The sequence below is a fragment of the Telmatherina bonti genome (genome assembly GCF_933228915.1).
Source record: "Telmatherina bonti genome assembly, chromosome: 3".
NCBI classification, from domain to species: domain Eukaryota; kingdom Metazoa; phylum Chordata; class Actinopteri; order Atheriniformes; family Telmatherinidae; genus Telmatherina; species Telmatherina bonti.
The window spans coordinates 18,629,169-18,650,477 of record NC_136621.1 but is presented as its reverse complement, the minus strand read 5'-3'; the positions used below and the strand labels follow the sequence as shown (position 1 = coordinate 18,650,477).

The 21,309-nt window shown below is 38.4% G+C and overlaps 1 protein-coding gene across 1 annotated transcript; it reads left to right on the top strand.

The window, feature by feature from the left end:
- The first annotated feature begins 453 nt into the window (after positions 1-453).
- LOC306774514 (procollagen galactosyltransferase 1-like) lies at positions 454-18,822 on the top strand. The gene is made up of 12 exons (XM_079264591.1): positions 454-719; positions 5,880-5,990; positions 6,077-6,194; positions 8,564-8,698; positions 10,466-10,670; positions 10,757-10,876; positions 13,398-13,474; positions 13,563-13,669; positions 14,070-14,202; positions 16,049-16,176; positions 17,127-17,333; positions 17,445-18,822. Exons 1-12 carry the CDS (start codon positions 502-504, stop codon positions 17,713-17,715), a joined length of 1,830 nt encoding a protein of 609 aa, XP_079120717.1. The 5' UTR covers positions 454-501; the 3' UTR covers positions 17,716-18,822.
- Positions 18,823-21,309: the final 2,487 nt, after the last annotated feature.

The window sequence follows — 21,309 nt, the reverse complement described above, 5'->3', positions numbered from 1 at the left end:
TCTCTAGACCTGCGTGTGCATATGTTACTTGACATCAGTGATCGTCTGGCTATAGGTATAAGGGATTTAAAAAAAAAAAAAAAAAAAAAAAAACCATCCCTGCCGACATGGACACGCCTAATTGCTGATCCATCTGCTTCCTATGGAGAGCGTCTTCCTCTGTTCTTAAAGGGGAGTGGCACCATTTCCACAAAGGGATTAGTTAAAGTACAATTGACCTGTTGTTGTAATTAATTTTCGAAAGATGTCATGGCTAATCAAATCTAACAGGATATGACAGTCATGATCCATTTTCACCATGAAACGGAAACATAGTGACTATTGTTGGAAGATTTTCGGAGAACAGCTAGTTCCTCTCCAAGCAAGACAGACATCCCCTTTAACTTTAGACATCTACTCCGCCATGTAGCCAGTGTCGGCGTAATACAACAGCGGGACCGTCGTCTTGTGCATCTTCCTCCTCTGTCTGCCGCGTCACTAACGAGTTTTTCTCCCCTTGCCATGCTCCGGGTCACCTTGCTGCTGCTTGCCCTGCTTTTCTGTGTCCTTACGGGCTCGAGTCGGGGATATTTCCCCGAGGAGCGCTGGAGCCCTGAATCTCCGCTCCTCGCTCCTCGGGTTGTCATCGCTCTGGTCTGCCGCAACTCGGCGCACTCCCTGCCGCTGTTCCTGGGCTCCATCGAGCGCCTCCACTACCCCAAGGACCGCATTGCGCTGTGGTGAGTGTCATCGTTAAAATTAAGCTCTGTGTTATACAACAATTAAAACCGTAAATATAAATCTTTTGGCTGTAATGCCAAAACTTTTAAAGTTGTTTAAGGATAAAAAAAAAAAAAAAACTGGCAGTAAAGTAGGTCTAAATATAAGTCACTGTCACCAGATCTCACGCGGAGCCCGTGTAAAATTTATTTAGAAAAAAAAACTTTGCATGTTGTGCTTGTGTGCAATACATGTATGCTTTATGTTTGTAAATGATATGAAGAAGGGAAAGAAGTGACAACGGCATGGCTCCACGGTGGCCGGAGGGCTGCGTGGACCTGGGCGCACGGAAAACGATGCGGAAGGCGGCTTCCTCCAGCAGAGACGTGCCCATGAAAAGTTCCATTCAGTCACAGATCTTCTCTCATCGCCCCTTGGTTTTCTTCCCCCGACCTCTCCCTCTCCTTTTCTTCCCCTCCCTTTCCTCCCTTCCACATCTCCGTCCTCAAGGCACGACTGGGAGCAGGAAAAACAGTATACAAGAAAACCCCAAAACAAAAAACTTCCACGTGTGTTACCTACAATTGAGGACTTTTTTGTGAGAATGATTATTAAAAAAAATTGCTTTTTTTTTTTTTTAACTGCCTCTTTTTTACCCCGCCCCACACTTCTAGTTTAGTTGACTTTCCTGTCTCACTTCCTCTTAGTTTGTTCTTTTGCCTGCAGACTTATTTCTAATAATTGAGTTAATCTTTTCATTGTCAGCCACACCTGCCAGATTAGATTTCCCCTTCTTCCTTTCTTTATGTTGCTCAGGGGACTGGCAAAGAAAAAAACGGAGCCAGACGCCTCCAGCAGAGTTATATATAATGTGACAGCATGGATCTGAATTTAAAGCTGGCATAATTGATTAATATGAATAGAGTTGTTTGATCAGAGGAAATCCTTAGCTTCTTCTTAATCTACAGGACCTTGAATGATGGATTTATAAGTCATTGTGTCTCCTTAAACAAACCAGGTAGGATGTTAAACTTGTAATTCCCATCTTGCACTCAGCTCCTACCGTGTCCTCTTGAGTTGCTTTGATATACAACATACTTGATCTCAACCTTTGGTCGAAGAACTGATGTGAAAAAGTTTTTAAATTAAACGTAAAGACTAAAACACCACTTGCACATACCTGCAGTGATTAGTGTGACAGAGTGAGATTAAATAACTGACAAGCAGCAACGTACACACACATGCATGTTGGCTGCTTATGGTGGAGTGTGTGTGCTCTGCAGTGACATGCAAAATGGAGTTTTAAATTACATACCCATTCTTTTCCTCTTCTCGACTCTTTCATATCCTTTAGTGCTACAATCCTAAATATTTACTCCCCCGTAAACCCTTCTTCATGTAGCACACATAATCATTCAGAACCTCTGAGGAGAGCGATATTACTGGGGGAAAGATAGACAGACGCAGAGAAAGCTTGAGAGAAAAAGATGGATTGGTTAGTATGGTGACATGTAGGTGTTGAGACGACACTGCTGTGTGAAATTGCCACAGACTAGTGGGAAACAAATACCAGCAGCACGCTTTGTGTCACCCACTACATGACAGGGTTAGTAGTGGATCCATTTCTGTTATATTTACACATTCCTTCAGTTGCTCGCTCGTCTGTGTTGCTGTTCGTCCATGAGACACTGGGATTTGTTGTGATAACACAGACAGCAGATGAATGTGGCTCCTGGCCTTCTCAAGCCCTCACTATGTCTGCGTTCCTCTCTGCCCACACCTGACTTTTTATGATGAAAAACTATTGATGACAAGATTCTGAAAGTATCAAAAAGCTATTGTGGTGCTGGGTCATGAATTTATTTACATTTATAGCTCAATATGCAACTCCAGTACTTTGACACACATGTTTTACCTCTGAAAGTTATGTTTTCTTTTACTTAAAAGTTACTTTTTATTTTCAATGGCAGAAGGATATCCAGCATTTCTAATTGATATAAATCATTGTAGAAGACATTACTGGATCCATCTCGAGCATTTAAATGATCAAACAGCTTGTCTGACTGCAGCAACACCCTGACAATGTTATTTTGGTCGTAAACTAAATTAAAAAAAAAAAAAGAGAGAGAGTTCCCCAAAAAGTTGGAAATGGAGTGTATACAGAACTCTAGGCAAAACTGTAGTAGCTGGAATAAGTTTTATTTTTGTTCCTATGTTGGACAATTTGAGGGCAGCCTGCATGATTTGAGCGAAACCAAGGAAGAGGCGTGTTGATCATTCTGAGCTATTCTGTGGCTGTAGATGAATTTTGCAGAATGAGCATGGTTAAAACTGGAGTCAGGAAGCGTCAATGGCTCGTTTGTAATTCTGATCGAAGCTGCCTCCACCTGTGTTGCTGACAAACTATAAAGGAATAACATCAGTCAGTTAATGTTGTACTTGAACTACAGCTGTTCTTCAGTAATTGGAGACAGAATTTGTAAAATTGACAATCATCAACTTAGTTTTAGACTTTTTTTTTATTTTTTACTTTGAACGGCTCTTCTGTTTTTTTGGCTGTTTCAGGTGAGGGAACAAGACCAAACATGGTCATGCATGTATTTTGCTGTGCATGGTTGTTACTGGACGGGAGGCAGATTGATTTTATTTGAAACATTGATATTCCACATTAAACCTGTAGGGGGCGTCAAAGAGCAGGACAAAATGGTAGACTTTTTAGTGGGTCTTTAAATTAGTCTGAGACTTTGCTTTTGGTGTTGTTGCAGAATGTGGAGATCTGTGTGTTAATACAGTCTTTGAGATGGGATATTGTATCTCATCTCCAAATTGTACAATGCAGCTTATTTCAGCTGCAAGCCAAAGAGTTTTTGCAAGCTATCTGTTTTTTTAGTTTTGCAAGCCTTGCTCTTTGCTATAGGGCTTCTCTCTTTTTCTAGTATGGCAGAAAATAAGTGACTCTGTTCCCCTTTGGAGTTAATTGTACTTTTATAAATGTGTGTTTTGTTTTTTTTTCACAACATTGGCCCCAAATCTCTCCAGTTGTTCCCCAACCGATCCTAAGCAGATGGAAGGGATAGTTATGCAAAGAGAGTATAGCACCACCACATAAATGCATCTAGTTTACCAGCAGCATGTATTTGCTTTTCTTGTTATGATAGAAGAGAACTTTTAGAAAATCCCTGCAGACACACCATTTTGTCAGTCAGCCATCTTTATTGTCAATATTCTATATGTTCAGCACCTACAGATGGATAAATTGTGTTTCCTTCTAACTCACAGTGTAATTTAGAAGAATTAGGACTTCCATTTTCCGCCTTTCATCTGAAACAGAAATTAAGCACCGTCAGCACTTTGAAACAGAAATACATGCCTTTGTGACAACCCAGCCACAATACTGCAATGCACTTTATTTTGGGATGAGTTGTCAGTTCCCTATTTCTTCACTGCAGCTTGTACAAAATGCAGCTACACGTCTTTTAACTGGCAAGTGCAAGTTCGGGCACATCGGTTTAATCTTCTCTTCACTTTTAAATTGCTTTGATTTGCCGTTTTTGAATTGTGTTCCTCACTGTACCTCAGTGAGCTTCTTCATCGCTATATACCTTGTTGGTCTCTCAGGTTGGCGGACCAACTCCTCCTGAGTGTGCTCAAGACAACTTGAAAGCTCAGAGGGTCCCGGGCCTTTGCAGTGAAAGCATCTAAACTGTGGAAAGAGTTGCGTTTGTACATTAGACAGGTCTCCTTTTAATGTGTTTTTAAGTCTTTTTCTAAAATCCATCTGTCCACTTTGGCCCAGTTGACATTTTTATCTGATTTTACTTGATATTTATTATTTCATTTTATTATATAACTTTAATTTTGATTTTGAGGTACTTCATATGCAAAATAAAAATATTTATTTGATCGTTTTTCCCTGTTATGTTGCTCGTTGTAGCACTTTGGATAACTTTGTTATTTTTAAAGTTTGTTATACTGTAAATGAAGTGCAGTTGCCATTCCATCCATCTATCATCTTGTCTCTTATCTTGGGTCTGGTCGTGGGGGCAGCTGCAGCAAAGCCCAGACTTTTGTCTCGCCAACCACATTGGCCAGCTTGTCTGGGCAGGGGGGTATTCCTGGCTTTTCAAACCAGTCGAGACATGTAGTTCCTCCAGCATGTCCTGGGGCCTTACCCAGGTTCTCCCTTTAGTCAATTTTCACAGCTTGTAACCATCGGTGAAAGTTGAACCATAGATCAGCTGGTAAATGGAGAGGTTTTGTCTTTTGACTCCGCTCCATCTTCACAACTGATCCTACTGTTGATCTTTTACTACATTCCCTCACAAGTGAGCAAGACCCTGAGATACTTGAACTCCTTCACTCGAAGCAGGACCTCATACCGCTCTGGTTTAGAACCAAGGTCTCGGATTTAGAGGTGCTAATTCTCACCGTTTCAAACTCTACTGCAAATTGCTCCAGCAAGAGTTGAGATCACAACCACCAGAGATGAAGTCAACAGAATCTCATGATCTGCAAAAAGCTCAATCATGAGGCCGCCAAACTGGATCCACTCAACATCTTGGATTTGACTTTCTGACGGACCCTCCTCTCCAGGACCCTTGTATAGACTTTACCAGGGAGGCTGAGTACTGAGTAGTTGGAGCATACTCTATGCATTGCAAGCCCCCTCTCCCCCTTACAGGCCAGGCTCCACAGGGGGCCTGCCTGGGCAAGGTAAACTTTGAACCAATGTTTTCATATGTCATAGAGGTATGACGTGAGCCACACTTTGTCCGATCCCTACTCTAGAGACCCTTTTGCCATTAGTTACCTTACCTGTGGCATAAATTCCCTGACAACATAGCTCTCAGGATCTTCAGGATGCTTAGGATGGAGGGGTGCTGCATGGTGGTAAGATGGAGGCTTAGAGAAAGGGCATTTTGACTTTGACTAAAATGTTCCTAAGCATCCTTCTTACTTACTTACTTAAAATTTTTATCATTCATAAAACTCAACGTGAATTAGCCTTGTCTTCACAAAGGCAACATTAATAATATTGGTTCTGCATGTTGCACTGATTCATATGTTGCTGCTGTAATAGGAATTGCCATATAGAGCGAAAAAAGTTGTATCTGTACATTTATCCATATGTCAAATTAGTTTGTGTCACATCTCCTTTGTTTTCTTTTATTCTCTCACAGGGTGGCGACAGATCACAACATAGATAACACAACAGCCATTCTGAGGGACTGGCTCGTCAAAGTGCAGAATTACTATCACTATGTTGAGTGGAGACCTGAAGATGAACCCAGGTACTTTGTTTTGTGAGTGTGTGAATGTGGGATTGTGTACTGGTGATGAGCACATTACTTAATAGGTTTATTTTTGCATGTCTCAGTGCCTTTGAGGACGAGGTGGGCCCAAAGCACTGGAATAATCTCCGTTATGAACATGTAATGAAGCTCCGTCAAGCAGCGCTAGACACTGCCCGCGAGATCTGGGCAGACTACCTTCTGGTATGTTATCATCCATTAAATGGTTGCATATATATCCTCTTATTTCAACTCTTGAGTTGTGTGTATTAGGAAAAACTTTTGGTATGTGCAATAAGCTGAGTCATGGCACTAAGATCCTTTGTCTGTTCTAATACCCATAGCTGCTGACTGCCTACTCTAAGAAACTCTCTATATGTCTGTACATTCTGTATTATTAATTTAACTTCACTCTATAAGTCTAACTGTGCAAGCCCACATTGTTTCTCTGCATTCAATGCATTCAAGATTTTCTTCAGTCAGGGTTCTGAAAAAAGCCTGGAAGGTGGAAAACAGGGCTTTTTTCATACCTTTCCCAAAATGGTTATGGTCTTAACATAGCCGTTTTTACTTTTAAGTAATAATACTTTAAAGTGGCCCTGCGATGGACTGGCGAGCTGTCCAGGGTGTACCCTGCCTGTCGCCCAAAGCCAGCTGGGATAGGCTCCAGCTTCCCCGCGACCCTGAATTGGATTAAGCGGATCAGAAAATGTATGAATGAATGAATACTTTAAAGTTTTACTGTAATCTATAAGAAATTTGTCATTACATCTATTTTCATAAGCAGCTTACATATCCTTTGAAATGATTTCTTTACTTTTACCCTAAACTTGCACTACTGTCACATGGTTATATGATGTTGCAGAGCAGTTGCAGTCACTCCCATACATGTCCAAACTTGATCTTTGACCCTTTTGGTTATAAAAAAAAAAATGAACAAAAAAAACCCCCAACTATTCCCCTTCTGGGGAATTACATTACATTGTGCAAATAAAATCTTGTGTTAGGGTAGGAACTTATTTTGCGAGGTCAGAAACGTTGGCCTTTAACCAACAAAACTAGTGAATTCTGTCTTGAGTCTAAGTGGATATTTGTAACAGAGAATCCCTGTTCCAGTTCACTAAATATTCTGTTCCCAAGAGTTTTGATTTAACAGATGTGCAACTGTACAAAGCTGCCATAACTTTTGCTAGTAGGAGGGCATAAAAACACAACATGCAAGATTAGTACTGAATCCTAAATTAGGCTCCGTTCACACTGCAGCTCAATTCTGATTTTTTGCCCATGTATGACTCATCAGATTTTTTAATGGCTGTTTAATGACATGCTTTTCCACAAAAATACTAACATACTGAACACATGAAGATGTTATTGGCCAATTCTTCCAAATTTGTAGTTTCTTTGAACTTTTTCATGCATTTATTTAGAAATTTACAGCCCATGTTGCTGATGCAAGAAGGCATGTTCACACATGACAGCCTTGAAACCACAGAACCTCTTTCACTCGGCATGACCAGTCTTAACAGTCTTAAATTAACCCTGGGGGTAAGTATCAAAATAGTTTCCACATGATTGCCAGGACCTGATGGTTGCTGACACAACAGTGCATCTTGAAATGAAATGGAAAATTCTTTATTCATTGGTGAAGGAAATAGTCAATTTTGTTAAAGAAAGATTTAAGATTCATTAGAAGATAAAGAAGATAGAAATCTGATGCAGAATGTGGTGACCACTGCCAGATAGCATCTCTGGTACCTGCATTGTTGTAAAGAGGTCGCTTACTGAGCATGCTTTGTAGTGTAGTGTGGAAGATGTGTGGTATCTGCTACTTTTTTCAACAGCTTTTGCAGTTTTTATTTGTAGACAATCACTTCCTGCAGCTCCAGTTATCTCAAGCACAGAACCAGTTTTTTTTTTTTATTTAATTCTAAATTAAATTATTGGTTTTATATGCTTCACCTGTACAATGATATATCTGTTTTACATTGTCTTTAATACACTAAGTAATACTTTCTAATATATAGCAGGTATATAATATAGTATATGAAAGAATAAATGTTAGACCTGAAGGAAATCAAGGGATACAGGTTTTGTTTTCAGATGATTATAGTAAGGCAATAAACCCCCCAACAAACATCATTTTTGGCATTCACTGTTTGAGAATCTCTAAACATGGAAAAGCACTTATCCAAAACATAGGAGAGGACGTGACCTTACGGTCAAATGGATGGGCGGGATTTTATCACATGGACTAAAATCCCCTTACCAGCTGTTTGACTTCCAGCCGGTTGGACCTGCACTGTCTCTTTCCCTGACTAAATATCCCACAGATCCTGACTACTGCATCCTCTCACGCAGGAAAAATACCAACAAAGAAACTAGTTGAAATAACACAGTAGAGTGTAGAAGTATCTACTGAAACAAATCCCCGCCCCATGCAGTCTGTAAGGCTTGTTTAAAACCATACACTTTGCAATGAAAAGGTCTAAGAGTCGGTCATGTAGCAGCAGTGGGGAACATGTATTACACGCTTACACAATTGTCAGTATTTGGCCGTTCTCTCCCGTCTGCAGGTGGTTGACTGTGACAACCTGCTCACCAGTCCTGATGTGTTGTGGAAGCTGATGAAGGAGAACAAGACCATTGTAGCTCCCATGCTTGAATCCAGAGCTGCATATTCCAACTTCTGGTGTGGCATGACTTCACAGGTAGCAGAGATTTCCTTCTGAATCCGTGTATCAGACACAGTCCCTTCATATCTTTCTCTCCACATGCACATATTGGATGTGATGTAGTTTATACTTCATGGTTGTGGTAGTTTTGCTTTTTAACTAACGCTTATCATGGACAGGTGGCAAATAAAGGTACAATGTTATAATACATGTTATTTTACAGACTATAATTTATAGATTACTTCAAGGTTAGTATCGTCAATCAGATTAAAAAGCCATGTGTAGACTTTACTTGATGACATACAAAGTAACTATTAATTTATTTTTTTACGTTACTTTTTATCAGCATCATGTTTTTCTCACACCAACACAAAGACTGCAAACAGACTGCAAAGATTAAGTTTCACGTGGTTTCTAAGAGACACGCCACACGACAGATTTATGTCTTATGCTTTAAAATCTTTTGAGAAGTAGGAGGAGAACACTGTGCCAAATGAGATAGTGGACCATGACCGCCACTACACATGTTTTCATTTTGTGGCTACTCAGAAATATCATGCTCTGTTTCGGTTGCCCACCCAAGTTTTCTTTTCTCTTTTTTTAAATCTTTTCTTTCACATATCCAGATTCCATCACAGATGTATAACCAGATTCAGAAAGACAAGAGCAGATACATCTGCTTTTTGCAAATCAGATTTAGTCAAATTCTAATCAAGCAAAACAGTTTAATTGAATCTGGTTTCAAATTAGATACAATACAATTAAGGCTGAGTCTGCTGTACCATGTGGAGTGAATGACTCTCCATCTGTAAATTTATCAAGGAAATATGCTCAGATGTTTGTGAATCTTTCATTATAGAAGTCTATATATGGAAAATGCACTTTTACATGGAAGAATGTTAAATATTGATGTGGTTTATTTTGTTTTCATGTTACAATGTGATTATATTCTAATGAATATCTTGACATTCAATTTTGTGTATGTAATCAGTTATTTATTCATTTGAAGGTAAATTCAATATCCTTTTAAGACTTTTGTTTTAAAAGTGAGAATTAAATTGTTAATCAGTTGGTTTTTTTAAATTATTTATTTGTTATTGAAATTGATTAAAATGGTCAAGTGCTGTTTTTTTTATATTTTTTTATCTATAAAACATCTTTACAGGCTGAATGAATAATGCAGATCAGTTTTATGTTGAGTCTACATTTTAATGCTGTTTTTTTTTTTAATCAATTTCCTTCTATTTTTATAACTTGTAGAAAAATCCTGAAAGTAAATTTGTTTGTGAGGAAATTACATTTATGCAATAAGTCACTAGAAAGAACAAATAAATCAATTTAAAACTGTAAGGAAAAGGGTTTATTATTTTTGTTAAACATGGCTCGCTATTCCTTCTCTAATTATTCAGCAATTTCTTCTTCATGCACTGGTAAATTATGTTATGATTAAAGTGAGCAATTTGTTTTGCAGTAGAAACATTAATGCAATATCCAGCTCTGATGAATCTTTAATTTGGTCTATTTTCTCAGCATGTTGACTCTAATTTTACTAAACATATTTGCTGTTTGGCTTCATGATTTCATAGAATAGATATGAAGTGTCCTATTGTATCTTACAAAAAAAACACCAGATGATCGCAGCTGTTGCCTCCAGTAACTCCAGTAAGTGAAATCGGTCAGATCTGTCATTTTTCTAGTCATTTTCGCTCCCTGACTGCGAGCCCTCGCCAACTTTGTATTTTCAAACTTGGGACTTAAATGAACTATCTGTAACTAAACAGAATTTATTTGCTGTCCCTGCAGGGTTACTACAAGCGTACACCAGCCTACATGCCCATCCGCAGGCGGGAACGCCTTGGCTGTTTCGCTGTACCAATGGTCCACTCTACCTACCTGGTGGATCTGAGGAAAGAGGCCTCTCGCCAGCTGGCGTTTTACCCACCACACCCCGAATACAATTGGGCTCTGGATGATGTCATTGTCTTTGCCTACTCAGCTCGCATGGCAGGTGGGAAATTTGCAAGGGGTTTTTTCATGTTAAAGACCCATAAAGCCAGTTCAATGCATAAGACTGTTTTTCTTTCCTCCCTTCAGATGTGCAGATGTATTTGTGCAACAAAGAAATCTACGGTTACTTTCCAGTTCCAATGCGCGCTCATGCTACCTTGCAGGATGAGGCAGAGAGCTTTCTGCACACCCATCTGGAGATCATGGGTGAGTTAAGAGCTCCAAGACTCTGTAGTAATATGCTCAGTATTTTAGAAAATGGGAGCAGATTTAATCATATTGAAAACAAATTTGTTAGTTTTTGATGGACTGAAATAGATGTGCTATATTGTGATATTCAAAATTGTGTATATATGTGCAGGTCAAATTCTCATTCATAGATGTGTTTGGGGTTTAGTTCATTACTATGCATAAGTGTATTTTCAGAAAGCTTCAAGAACATTCCACTCTTAAGCCCCAAAATATGAATAACACTGCAGCTGCCTCAAGATATACTCTAACCTCTACATTAATAATTGAACAAAAATCAAAACACACCACTTTGAAATAGTAATCTACAATTAGATAAAGCGTTTCATGTATAGACAGTAATAAATAATCTGGATCTTTAAAGGTATTTAAAGTATAGCCTAACGAGGCCTTGCCATTATTCACTGAAACAAAATCCGTGCCAAAAATCAGAAGCAGTGTGTGAATAACGAAGTGTATTTAGTGATTTAGTATTTTGAAGAAACACGTTTAGCAACACTAAAATCCTTCTTCGTATTGTTATTTATATCTGATAAGCAGCTGTATTGAACATTCTTAAGTTGTGAACAATCTTTCTCACTGTAAAATATTAGAATAAATTATTTAGAAACAGACGTATTAGTCTTCCCACTTCCTGATGGGCAGCAGCAGTTGCTTCTCTGAGATCATTGCTAATGTCTTCCTGTCCTAAACTCACTTCTTTGTCCTGCTTCCATCAGCTTCCGCAGATGCATATTCACTTGCTTCAGCTTTTTGTAGCCATTGGGAGGAAGTAATCAATAATTTCTGAAACAAAGTGAGCTGTGAGTTGCTCTTGGCTGTGTTGGTGTTAGTGTTGGTACTTAAGTTTTGCTCTGTTGTAAAAACAAACAAAGAATCCGAAGTGGACAAAGATTTGTACTCTGAAGGAGAAAAAGTTAAATGTTTTACTATAAATACTACCAAGTGCTACTTTTTACTGAGATTTTCATATGTTCTTTTATAGTGTTTTATTGTTTTTATGCTCCATCCTCTTGGTTATAAAATGTGTTGATAAGTTTTTGCAGAACTGCATGTTTGCCCATCTCTGCTGAGAAAACGTCTGGTATCTCTGTAAAGGTATAAAATGCTTCATACTGCTTCTGGCTTAGATTTTTCTTCATCATAAATGATGACACAGTTTATTCTGCGTCATCTTATGCTAAACAACAAAACTTTTTCTTTTTTTTTTATTTAAGATGTTGATGGATAGGAAACTGTTCGTGAACATTAAAGTAAATCTTATGTATAAAAACACAAAATTGCAATGACAGATGAAGTTTGTGATGTATATTTAACCAAAACAAAAAAGTGTGACAGTCTGCATATGATGGGGTTAAAAATATTCATACTGCAGATTTGTAAAGTGGAACTATTATGTGCATTTCAGGCTAATTTATTTTTACTTCTGAGCCCAGAAGGGCTGGGATTGATCAAGTTATTGTCACGAATCGCTTTATTTACTTCAGACCGACCCTCTCCATAGGCTGTCAGATCAGCCTGCGGGCAAAACGAGTGGATTGAGACTCTTCCGCATTAAGCCCCGCCTCCCGCCACCGCACTACATTGGGAGCGCGCACCGCAACTGCTTTCGCCGTCATTGTAACATCTCATAAACAGAAGGATTAGGCTAATATGAACTCAATAAAAAAAACAAAATACAATGTCAACACATAGCATACAGCCCTACATGTTGAAACCTGAATCAGACCCTGAAAACAAAGTGGAAAACAGCAACGAATGCAGCAGGATGTCTCTCTTTGGTAAACTCACCAGCCATCGTTGGAAATAACTTTATCCAATGTTTTCCACCCACCTAATGTATTTGTACATGCCCTTGTTAACCAGTAGAAGGTAACCAATCACCGAACCTTATCCCCCGGGACGTCACAAGGATTTCCAAGTAGAAAAAACTCTCTAAAACTACGCATTTTTCGTCGCCATGGAAACCGAATGCCGAGCGTGCTGGAACTCAAACTCAAACATGCGTTTAGGTGATAAAACACAGTGCCGTTCACATGTCTGATGAGGATTCAATACTGTAACACTGTAGAAAGCTCAGAAAATTCCAAATACCATAATAGCACCCCTTTAAATGCAGGCTATGTTATCAGGATTTAGGTTGGCGCCTGTCAAAACTGCCTTTTGGTAAATATCACTAAATGCACATACATTTGTTCTCTTTGTGAAGCTCCTATGAATTCATAACTGTGTGGAAACATAAAAACGGACTGGCATTTACTTATTTAGGTGGATTTTGATGTAATAAGCCAAGACAAAAGTTTGACTGTTTAATTTGTGTGAGATCCCATTCCCAGGGGACTCACCAGGGGTTCGCAATCCAGGAAACTGCAGGGGTTCTGGGGAGAGCCCCTGCAGTTTCCCAGACCGCATTTTTGGAACCCCTGTTTGGACACATTAGTAAATCTCTTTGTAACTTTCCCTCCATTTTCTTCCACAGTGAAACATTCACCGTTGGAGCCCTCCAGCTTCCTGTCTCTCCCTGCCAAGCAGCCTGACAAGATGGGTTTTGATGAGGTGCACACACACACACTCACACACATACTCACAAACAGACACTAAAACCCTGGCATGTGTGTGAGGTTTTGTGTTTCTGTGCACTCAGGTTTTCATGATAAATCTGGTGCGGAGAACTGATCGTCGTGAGCGAATGTTAAGAAGCCTGTATGAGCAGGAGCTCAGCTGTAAGGTTGTTGCAGCTGTGGATGGCAAGTGGGTTTCATCTTCTTCCTCCTCTACTGCCTGTGTTGTCCTGACTTGTTTTTCTCTAACATGGAGTCTAGATAAATGTTTGCTGAGGATGGCTGAGCCAAACAACCAAGTGAAAAGATGCTGGTTGCATGCCGTATTTTAAAGATGTCCTGAAATATTTAGATTCAGCTCATATCCACGTTAAATATCAGCTGGTTAGAAACGATGCCATATTGAAGACATTTTAATTTGTCCCTTCATAAAGACATTCACAACTGTCCTAATAACCGCATGCTTTATGAGTTATTTCTTTGAAAAATGTTCATGCAACGCTTTGTTTACCATCGTTATGAATATATCACACGCATACAACTTATTGATTTCTTCTCTCAAATCTTTGTTCACTCCTCCTCTCTCCCAGAGCTCTGAATATTTCTGATGTAAACGCTATGGGGATTAAGATGCTGCCAGGATACAAAGACCCTTATCACGGTCGACCTCTCACCAAGGGTGAACTGGGTTGTTTTCTTTCGCATTATAACATCTGGAAAGAGGTGAGTTGCTTGGACATGTGGCTTTAGGCCTCTCAGTCCTCTTGTAAATTTAGCTTTTTTTCTGCTGTTGTAAGTAGAAAACAAGTTAAAGAAAAAATGTATATATGTCTTTTAGTTTACAATTTATATCAACATCCTCCCAGAAATGAAAACATTTTAAACAACAAGAGTTTTCCTTTAAATTTTCTGGCTTTATTTGGACAAAACAATGACACATGTAATAATTTAACTTCCGTCATCGTTTAGCTTTTAGTTTATACACATCTCTCCTAAATTTTATTTCAATAATAACTATGGAAAAACTGCATTATTTTTAAGAACTACATGAAAACCTGAATAAATCTGTAAAGATATACCTCTTTCAGTCTTCACATGCAGCTGTTAATGGTCCTTGAAAAACCTGTTAACATTTTTATATATCTTCTGGGCCTAAATTGTGCTGTAAGCAAACAGATCCAACATGCATGTCAATGATCTTCACCTGATGACAGCTGGATCTGTTGCTTTGACCTAAAGACCACCCAGCCGTCTTCAGTGAAGAAGCCCTGTTAACAAAACAGTGTGTAGCAATTGCTCATATTCACAAGTCACTGTGGACATGGTGTTCAGCTTACATTCCCTACAAGCACTGTCTACAACATATCATAGCCTTATGGCCTGTCAGCATCACTCCACAGTTGTTCAGTTCATGACATTAGTAAAGTCCAAATTATTGTCACTTTCATTACACACCTGCAGCACACAAGAAAGCAAAATATGGAGAAAAATCAAGACAAAAAACTGGCAGATTAAAACAAATTGAAAGATTATATATGTATATATATATATATATATATATATATATATATATATATATATATATATATATATATATATTATAAACCTTACTTATATAATGTGAAATTTATAAATTTATTTATATAATTTTATATAATTTGAAAAAACATCTATAGATTAAAAAACATGAAAGATTAACTGTAGGTCCACTTATCCGGGATCTGGTTGCTAGGGCAGCAGCAGCCTAAGCGAGAAAGCCCAGACTTCCCAAGGTGTTCCCAGGCCAGCCGAGAGATATAATCCCTCTAGCATGCCCTGGGTCTCCCTTGGGGTATCCTTCCACACTGTAATTTTACATTTAGAATAGCATATGTGTGATGTGGTGCTAGATATGTTCTCAAAGTGCAGTGATTCTAAATGGAAGAAAAATGTGTATTGTTGACTCTTTTTGTATGACTGAAGAAGCATTATCCTTACATATTTAAATACGTGTACCGTCAGTCTATTCACAAAACAGCATCCACAACCACTGATTCCTTCACTTTCTTACTGTCACTCATGTCATGAGTTTCATTTTTTGTCCATGTATCAGAAAATGAACTGAATTTTTCTCCTTGGCTCAAAGCTCTACTAAAGTGTCATGAATCATCTATGAGGAACAATCGAACAGAAAATTTTCACATTGTTATGCAAATTTGCATCAACTTAAACTTAATAACAGTGAAATGAATTGGCTTCCCCAACTGCCTCACTGCCCACCCTACTAATCAAGAGTAGCTGAGTGCAACTTCCTCATGCTTTGGCACTTTTTTCTTTCTTTTTTTTTTTTTATGTTGGCACAAAATTCAAACTTAAAAAGTCATTGATGCCAGAAAGGAATTTATTAAACATTACACTAATTGCTTCACTTAAGCATAGTAAAGTATGATCCGGATCATCTGCATCTCACCATCACTGTAATACTCTAAATCCTGTTTGTGCGTGTGTGTGTGTGTGTGTGTGTGTGTGTGTGTGTGTGTGTGTGTGTGTGTGTGTGTGTGTGTGCGTGCACTCATGGGTGTGTGTTTAGATAGTGGAGCGTGGTCTACAGACTTCCCTGGTCCTTGAAGATGACCTTCGTTTTGAGGTGTTCTTTAAGCGCCGTGTCCAGGCGCTGCTGCAGGAGGTGACGACACACAAGCTGGACTGGGATCTCATGTGAGTAGAGCTTGAATGAACAGAGTTTAGTAAACAAAGAGGATTATCATCATCCCCTGCAGTGGTACCCATCCATCTGTCGCATGATATATTTCAACTTCCACCAATCAGATGAAATTGTTTGTGGAAATAATGCATCTTAACGTGCACTGACTGGTAACGGTCCTGCCGCAGTTTCTTAGAAAATGTATGTAAAAGAAATGAGTAGCAAGTTGTGAGTTGTTTAAAATGTTTTTTATCATTTGTTTTAGAATGACCTTTGTAATGTGCACAGCACTGAGCAGCAGATTTAAGTCATTTAAGTATTTGTTAAATATTGACAGGAAATTAGAAAAAGGTTGAAGAAATTTATCAACTCATTTGGAAACACAAATGAAAGCAAAGTTTATTCGGCAAAAACAACTTTTAAAAAGCTTCAAAGTTAACATTTGGTACAATTTTTATTCTGAACACTCTCAGACAAGCTTTATGTAAGTATTCAGGAAGGATATTCCAAAGCTCTTCTTTGTTACAAAATATTTGGGATGTAATTTAATCAGTTATAAAAGTTTGATGCTGACTGGTTCGGTAAAGGAAAAAATCATGGAAGCTCATTTCCATCGTTTCTCAATTGAAGCTTCATTCATGTTAGATTTGTTAGAATCATTTACATTGATCAAGTCCAAGTTTATTTCACACTGCTAATATGCAAACTTGTCAGAAAATTTGCATCAGGTTATTATTGTGTAACGGCAGCAACTTTAGTCGTCATAGCATTGAAGGTCTGAGCTCCTGGACTGTGCCTTGAACATGGGACTTTTCAAGTTATTTATTTAAATGATGGATTAAATTCTTGGTTCTTCAAAGCTAAACTTTCTCCTTAGAATAAATTATGTTTTTAAATACTTTTCTTTTGTACTTTTTAACTCAAAATAGTTGCTTCTATGTTTTAAATGTTCACATCTTAATAGTTACATCGGACGAAAACGGATGCAAATTGACCACTCGGAGAAGTCTGTACCAGACGTCCACAATCTGGTAGAAGCAGACTATTCCTACTGGACTCTTGGTTACATGCTGTCATTACAAGGAGCCAAAAAGCTTCTCCGGGCTGAGCCTCTGGGAAAGATGCTTCCTGTTGATGAATTCCTCCCTGTGATGTACAACAAACATCCAATGTGAGTATAACCCATCCTCTCTCTCGCCCTCTTCTAAGTCTCTCCTCTTTCATTCCTGTTCAGTGGCATGCTTCTTGATCTAATTACATACCCTTTCCTGTCACTCATCAGTTCAGAGTACATGGACCATTTTGAGCGTCGGGACCTGCATGCATTTTCTGCTGAGCCGCTTCTGGTGTATCCAACCCATTACACAGGAGACGCGGGCTACATAAGTGACACAGAAACTTCTGTGGTCTGGGACAACGACACAGTCAAAACTGACTGGGATCGAGCCAAGTCCAGGAAGACTCAGGAGCAGGGGGAGCTGAGCTTCGAGGCCCAGAACTCTGACGTGCTACAGTCGGAACTGGAGAACTGGAGTGCACGAGACGAGCTGTGATGAAGAATCGAGGACGCGAAGAGGAGTGAGGGATACAGAACTCTGGCATACAGAGATAAGGGAGATGGAACGAAGCTGTGATGGGGGGTGGGCATGATGGGGAAAACATGGAGGGAACAGAAATTTGGAGATTAAGGAAGGCGAGGCAGAGCTGATGGACACTGAGCTGAGGAAAACAAATGTTTTTCCTCCTACGTTTCTCGCTCCTCTGTTCAATCTTTCTCTTGTGAGATAAGATGTAGAATTTACTCTTGAAGAGTCAGTCAGCAGCTTTAGTTTTTTTTATTGCATCCGACGCTCATGCCTTGTACACAGCCTGATGCATCAACAGTTTTATTTCCTTAATGAATGTTTTCCAAATTTATAGCATAATGCATACATTTTCTTTGTGTATCTTGAAAGAAAGAAAATTAAAAGGGAAAAAATCGAATTATAGTTCTTTACATGTGAGCTCAAATGTTTTAGATGACTTCAGTCAGAATTTGTACCTCCTAGTTTCACAGAACCCAAACTCTGTTATTATAAGTTAAATCCACAATATGTTTTGGGTTAAGATTGGTTCCTTTTTAATCACGTATTACATATATATTTTTTAACCAACTCTTGTGGGAAACCAGAATCCCTAAACTACTGCCTTTGTGTTGTTTTTTCCTCTTCACTCTGTGGCTTGTCAGCTGTTTGGCTTGTGAACTCTTCCAAGTCCACTGGTTCATTCTACCAATGAGAGGTTTGTTTTTAAGTAAATCCTAGATAAAAGCGAACAATAAAGGCATCATTTTCCATAGAAGGAAAGATGTTATGATGTTTCTGTCAAACCATCTTGTGAGACTCAAGATTTATCTACCAATATTTAGTTTCTGTTTCTTACTGTCTAGCTTAGTGTGACTCCAAGTAGCCTGCATGTTGCTTGCATTACTTTTTAATATATCTGTTTTTAATTTTACTTTCTTTGAATACGTCTTTTTTTTCTTTTGTTACCTGCTGGAAAGCAGAATAATCAATTTAGTGTGTCATGATGCAGTTTTTACCCAAACAGTTGTTGTATGCTCTTTGTTAAACAAAATGAATATTTGTATTTAGAAGCCTGTTTTTTTCCTCCTGTCCTTGCAAGTCTTTTATTGTATGTTTATTTTGTTTTTCTTTTTCTTTTTTTTGTTTACTAAAGGGAAGTAAAGTTTTATATAAAAAAAGAAAAAGGGTTATTTGACTGTCATTGTTCTCAGCTGAACTTAGTTTAGACTAAAAAGGGTGAGCTCTCTGAGCATACAGTATCATACAACACTTAATTAATTTAAGTCGAACTGGAACAGCTGTATTGATATGTTAAAATATTTTCATTGACTCCTGTTTGACCACACAGCAGTTTTATTTAATCGCAAACGAGAACATACAATGCAGCAGAGACTTGTTTTAATTACTGCCTCCTGGTATCTGTAATTACATAATGGTCAGTTTGAGCGTCAACAGGCCACCATTACTCCTCCTCACTGGCTGTTTTTGTAATCAACATTTAGTCATGGACCAATAAAGCCTGCCCTTCCTGTTCTCGATGTTTAACAGTTTCATAATGTTTAATTAGAGGTTTGCAATTAAATTAGAGAAAAAAAAATTACAACAACAAGAAATGTCTTCACTAAGCCTGCAGAAATGTAGTACTGTGTCACTGTATGTGTGCACTTACGTGACTCAAAACTGCATCACCTTAATGATTGCATTACATCGCTGAACAGCAGGATAAATGTAAAATGTAAAGGTAAAAACAGCCTACTCAGTTTTCTGTATTGGAAATACTGGCCTCCACAGTACATTGATAAGGTGTCTTATTGGATTCAGGTCAGGAAGCACATTTGTCCAAATAGTTTTACATTTTTTCTTCTTTTGAAATACATATGTGATTTGTTTGGGCAGTGTTCCTTTGAATGATTTATCAATACTAATTACCATCCTGGGTTATTCTTTCTCTGTCAAGAATCTTCATCCATCCATTTTCTAAACCGCTTTGTCCAGTTAAGGGTTACGCGGAACCTGGAGCCTACCCCAGTAATCATTTGGCGAGACACAGGTCTGTGATGAACAGGTAGTCTATCACAGAGCAATAGTCCTTGTGTCAACCATAACTTTTTACATATACTTTTGTAGACAGTTAAAAAATTCATCTCTACAAAACATTTTGCACTCATTGTGTATAATTACAGTCCAGCCTTTCAGACGAATACGGTCTTTGTGGCCCTTCTTGGATGAATAGCAGGAAACAATGGCTTTGGCAGACTGTTGCTCAGGTGTGTGAGCAACTGAAGACTGATGTGACACAAATTGCAGCAGAGATCTGATGTTGAAAAAGAATGAGTAATCACAAGAGCAAAATAGGATCTAGATATTACAACGCAACTGGAAGTCTGAGGGAAGGCTGGGGAAGATATATTGAAGCTGATGAAAATGCGGCATATGGGCATGGAAGATAACTATCAGAAGCTAAAACAGAGGTTCATTCACAGACAGGAAAATAGTAAAAAAAAAAGAAAAAGTCATATCTCCCTATAAAACTGGCATCATATTCTGACACTTGCCTGTTTTCACTCTTTTTTAATTTAAATTAGCACCCTAGTTTAACTATAGGCAGCTGAATGAAGATAGCTAATCAGGGCGTGGACAAAATGTGGAGATGCCCCAGAGCAGAGTGTGTGCGCCTGAGATGTAGATCATTCAGACCCTGTGGGTTGTGGGGTGGGGTCTTTGTGGTTTGTGCTTGCTTAAAACAGATGGTGTGAGATCTCATCATATAGGAGTTTGGTTAAGTAGGAGGCTGAGGAACACCTCACTCTCTTTCTCATGTTTCTCATGATTTAGCTTTTCATGAGCAGTTTTTTATGGGGCCCACTGTGTTAAGCTGATGGGGTCTACTGATGTTGGAGGGTAGTTTTTTTATTTTCAAGCTCGGGAGTAACTGGTTTATGAAAATATTTTTATCGTTGGTTTCAAAGAAACTTCCACAATGTAATTGAGTTTGCAAAAGGTATACTTTTTTTTCATTCTATATATATATATATATATATATATATATATATATATATATATATATATATATATATATATATATATATATATATATATATATATATATATATATATATTTGCCATTAAAAGAGATCTGACTCATCAAAGCATGGATATCTGTAGACCTTTGAAGGTATATGGTTTTATCAGATCTCGGTCGGTGGGGGATCCTTTAAGTACTGTAAGTCATGAGGTGGATCCTCCATGATAGGACATTCTACAAATCTGGAGAATTGAAAGCAACAACAAGCCAACATCTCAGACTTTTTACTAAACTTAAAACATTTTTTAGTGCTAAAAGAACCACTGCTAACAGGGAATAGGGAGCATCCTCATGAATGGGCTACAAGGCTTCCTGGTGGAGCATTGCCCAACAGCATTGTGCTGCACACACCCATCCACATGATGTAAAAGAAAATGTAATACATTGTATCATCGCCTTCTTTCATAGCTACATGACGCCATTCTGATGCTCAGTACTTCACTTGTCTGCATGGAAACTTTGAAATGAAGCTAAATTCTTTTCTCTTTGCATTTTGA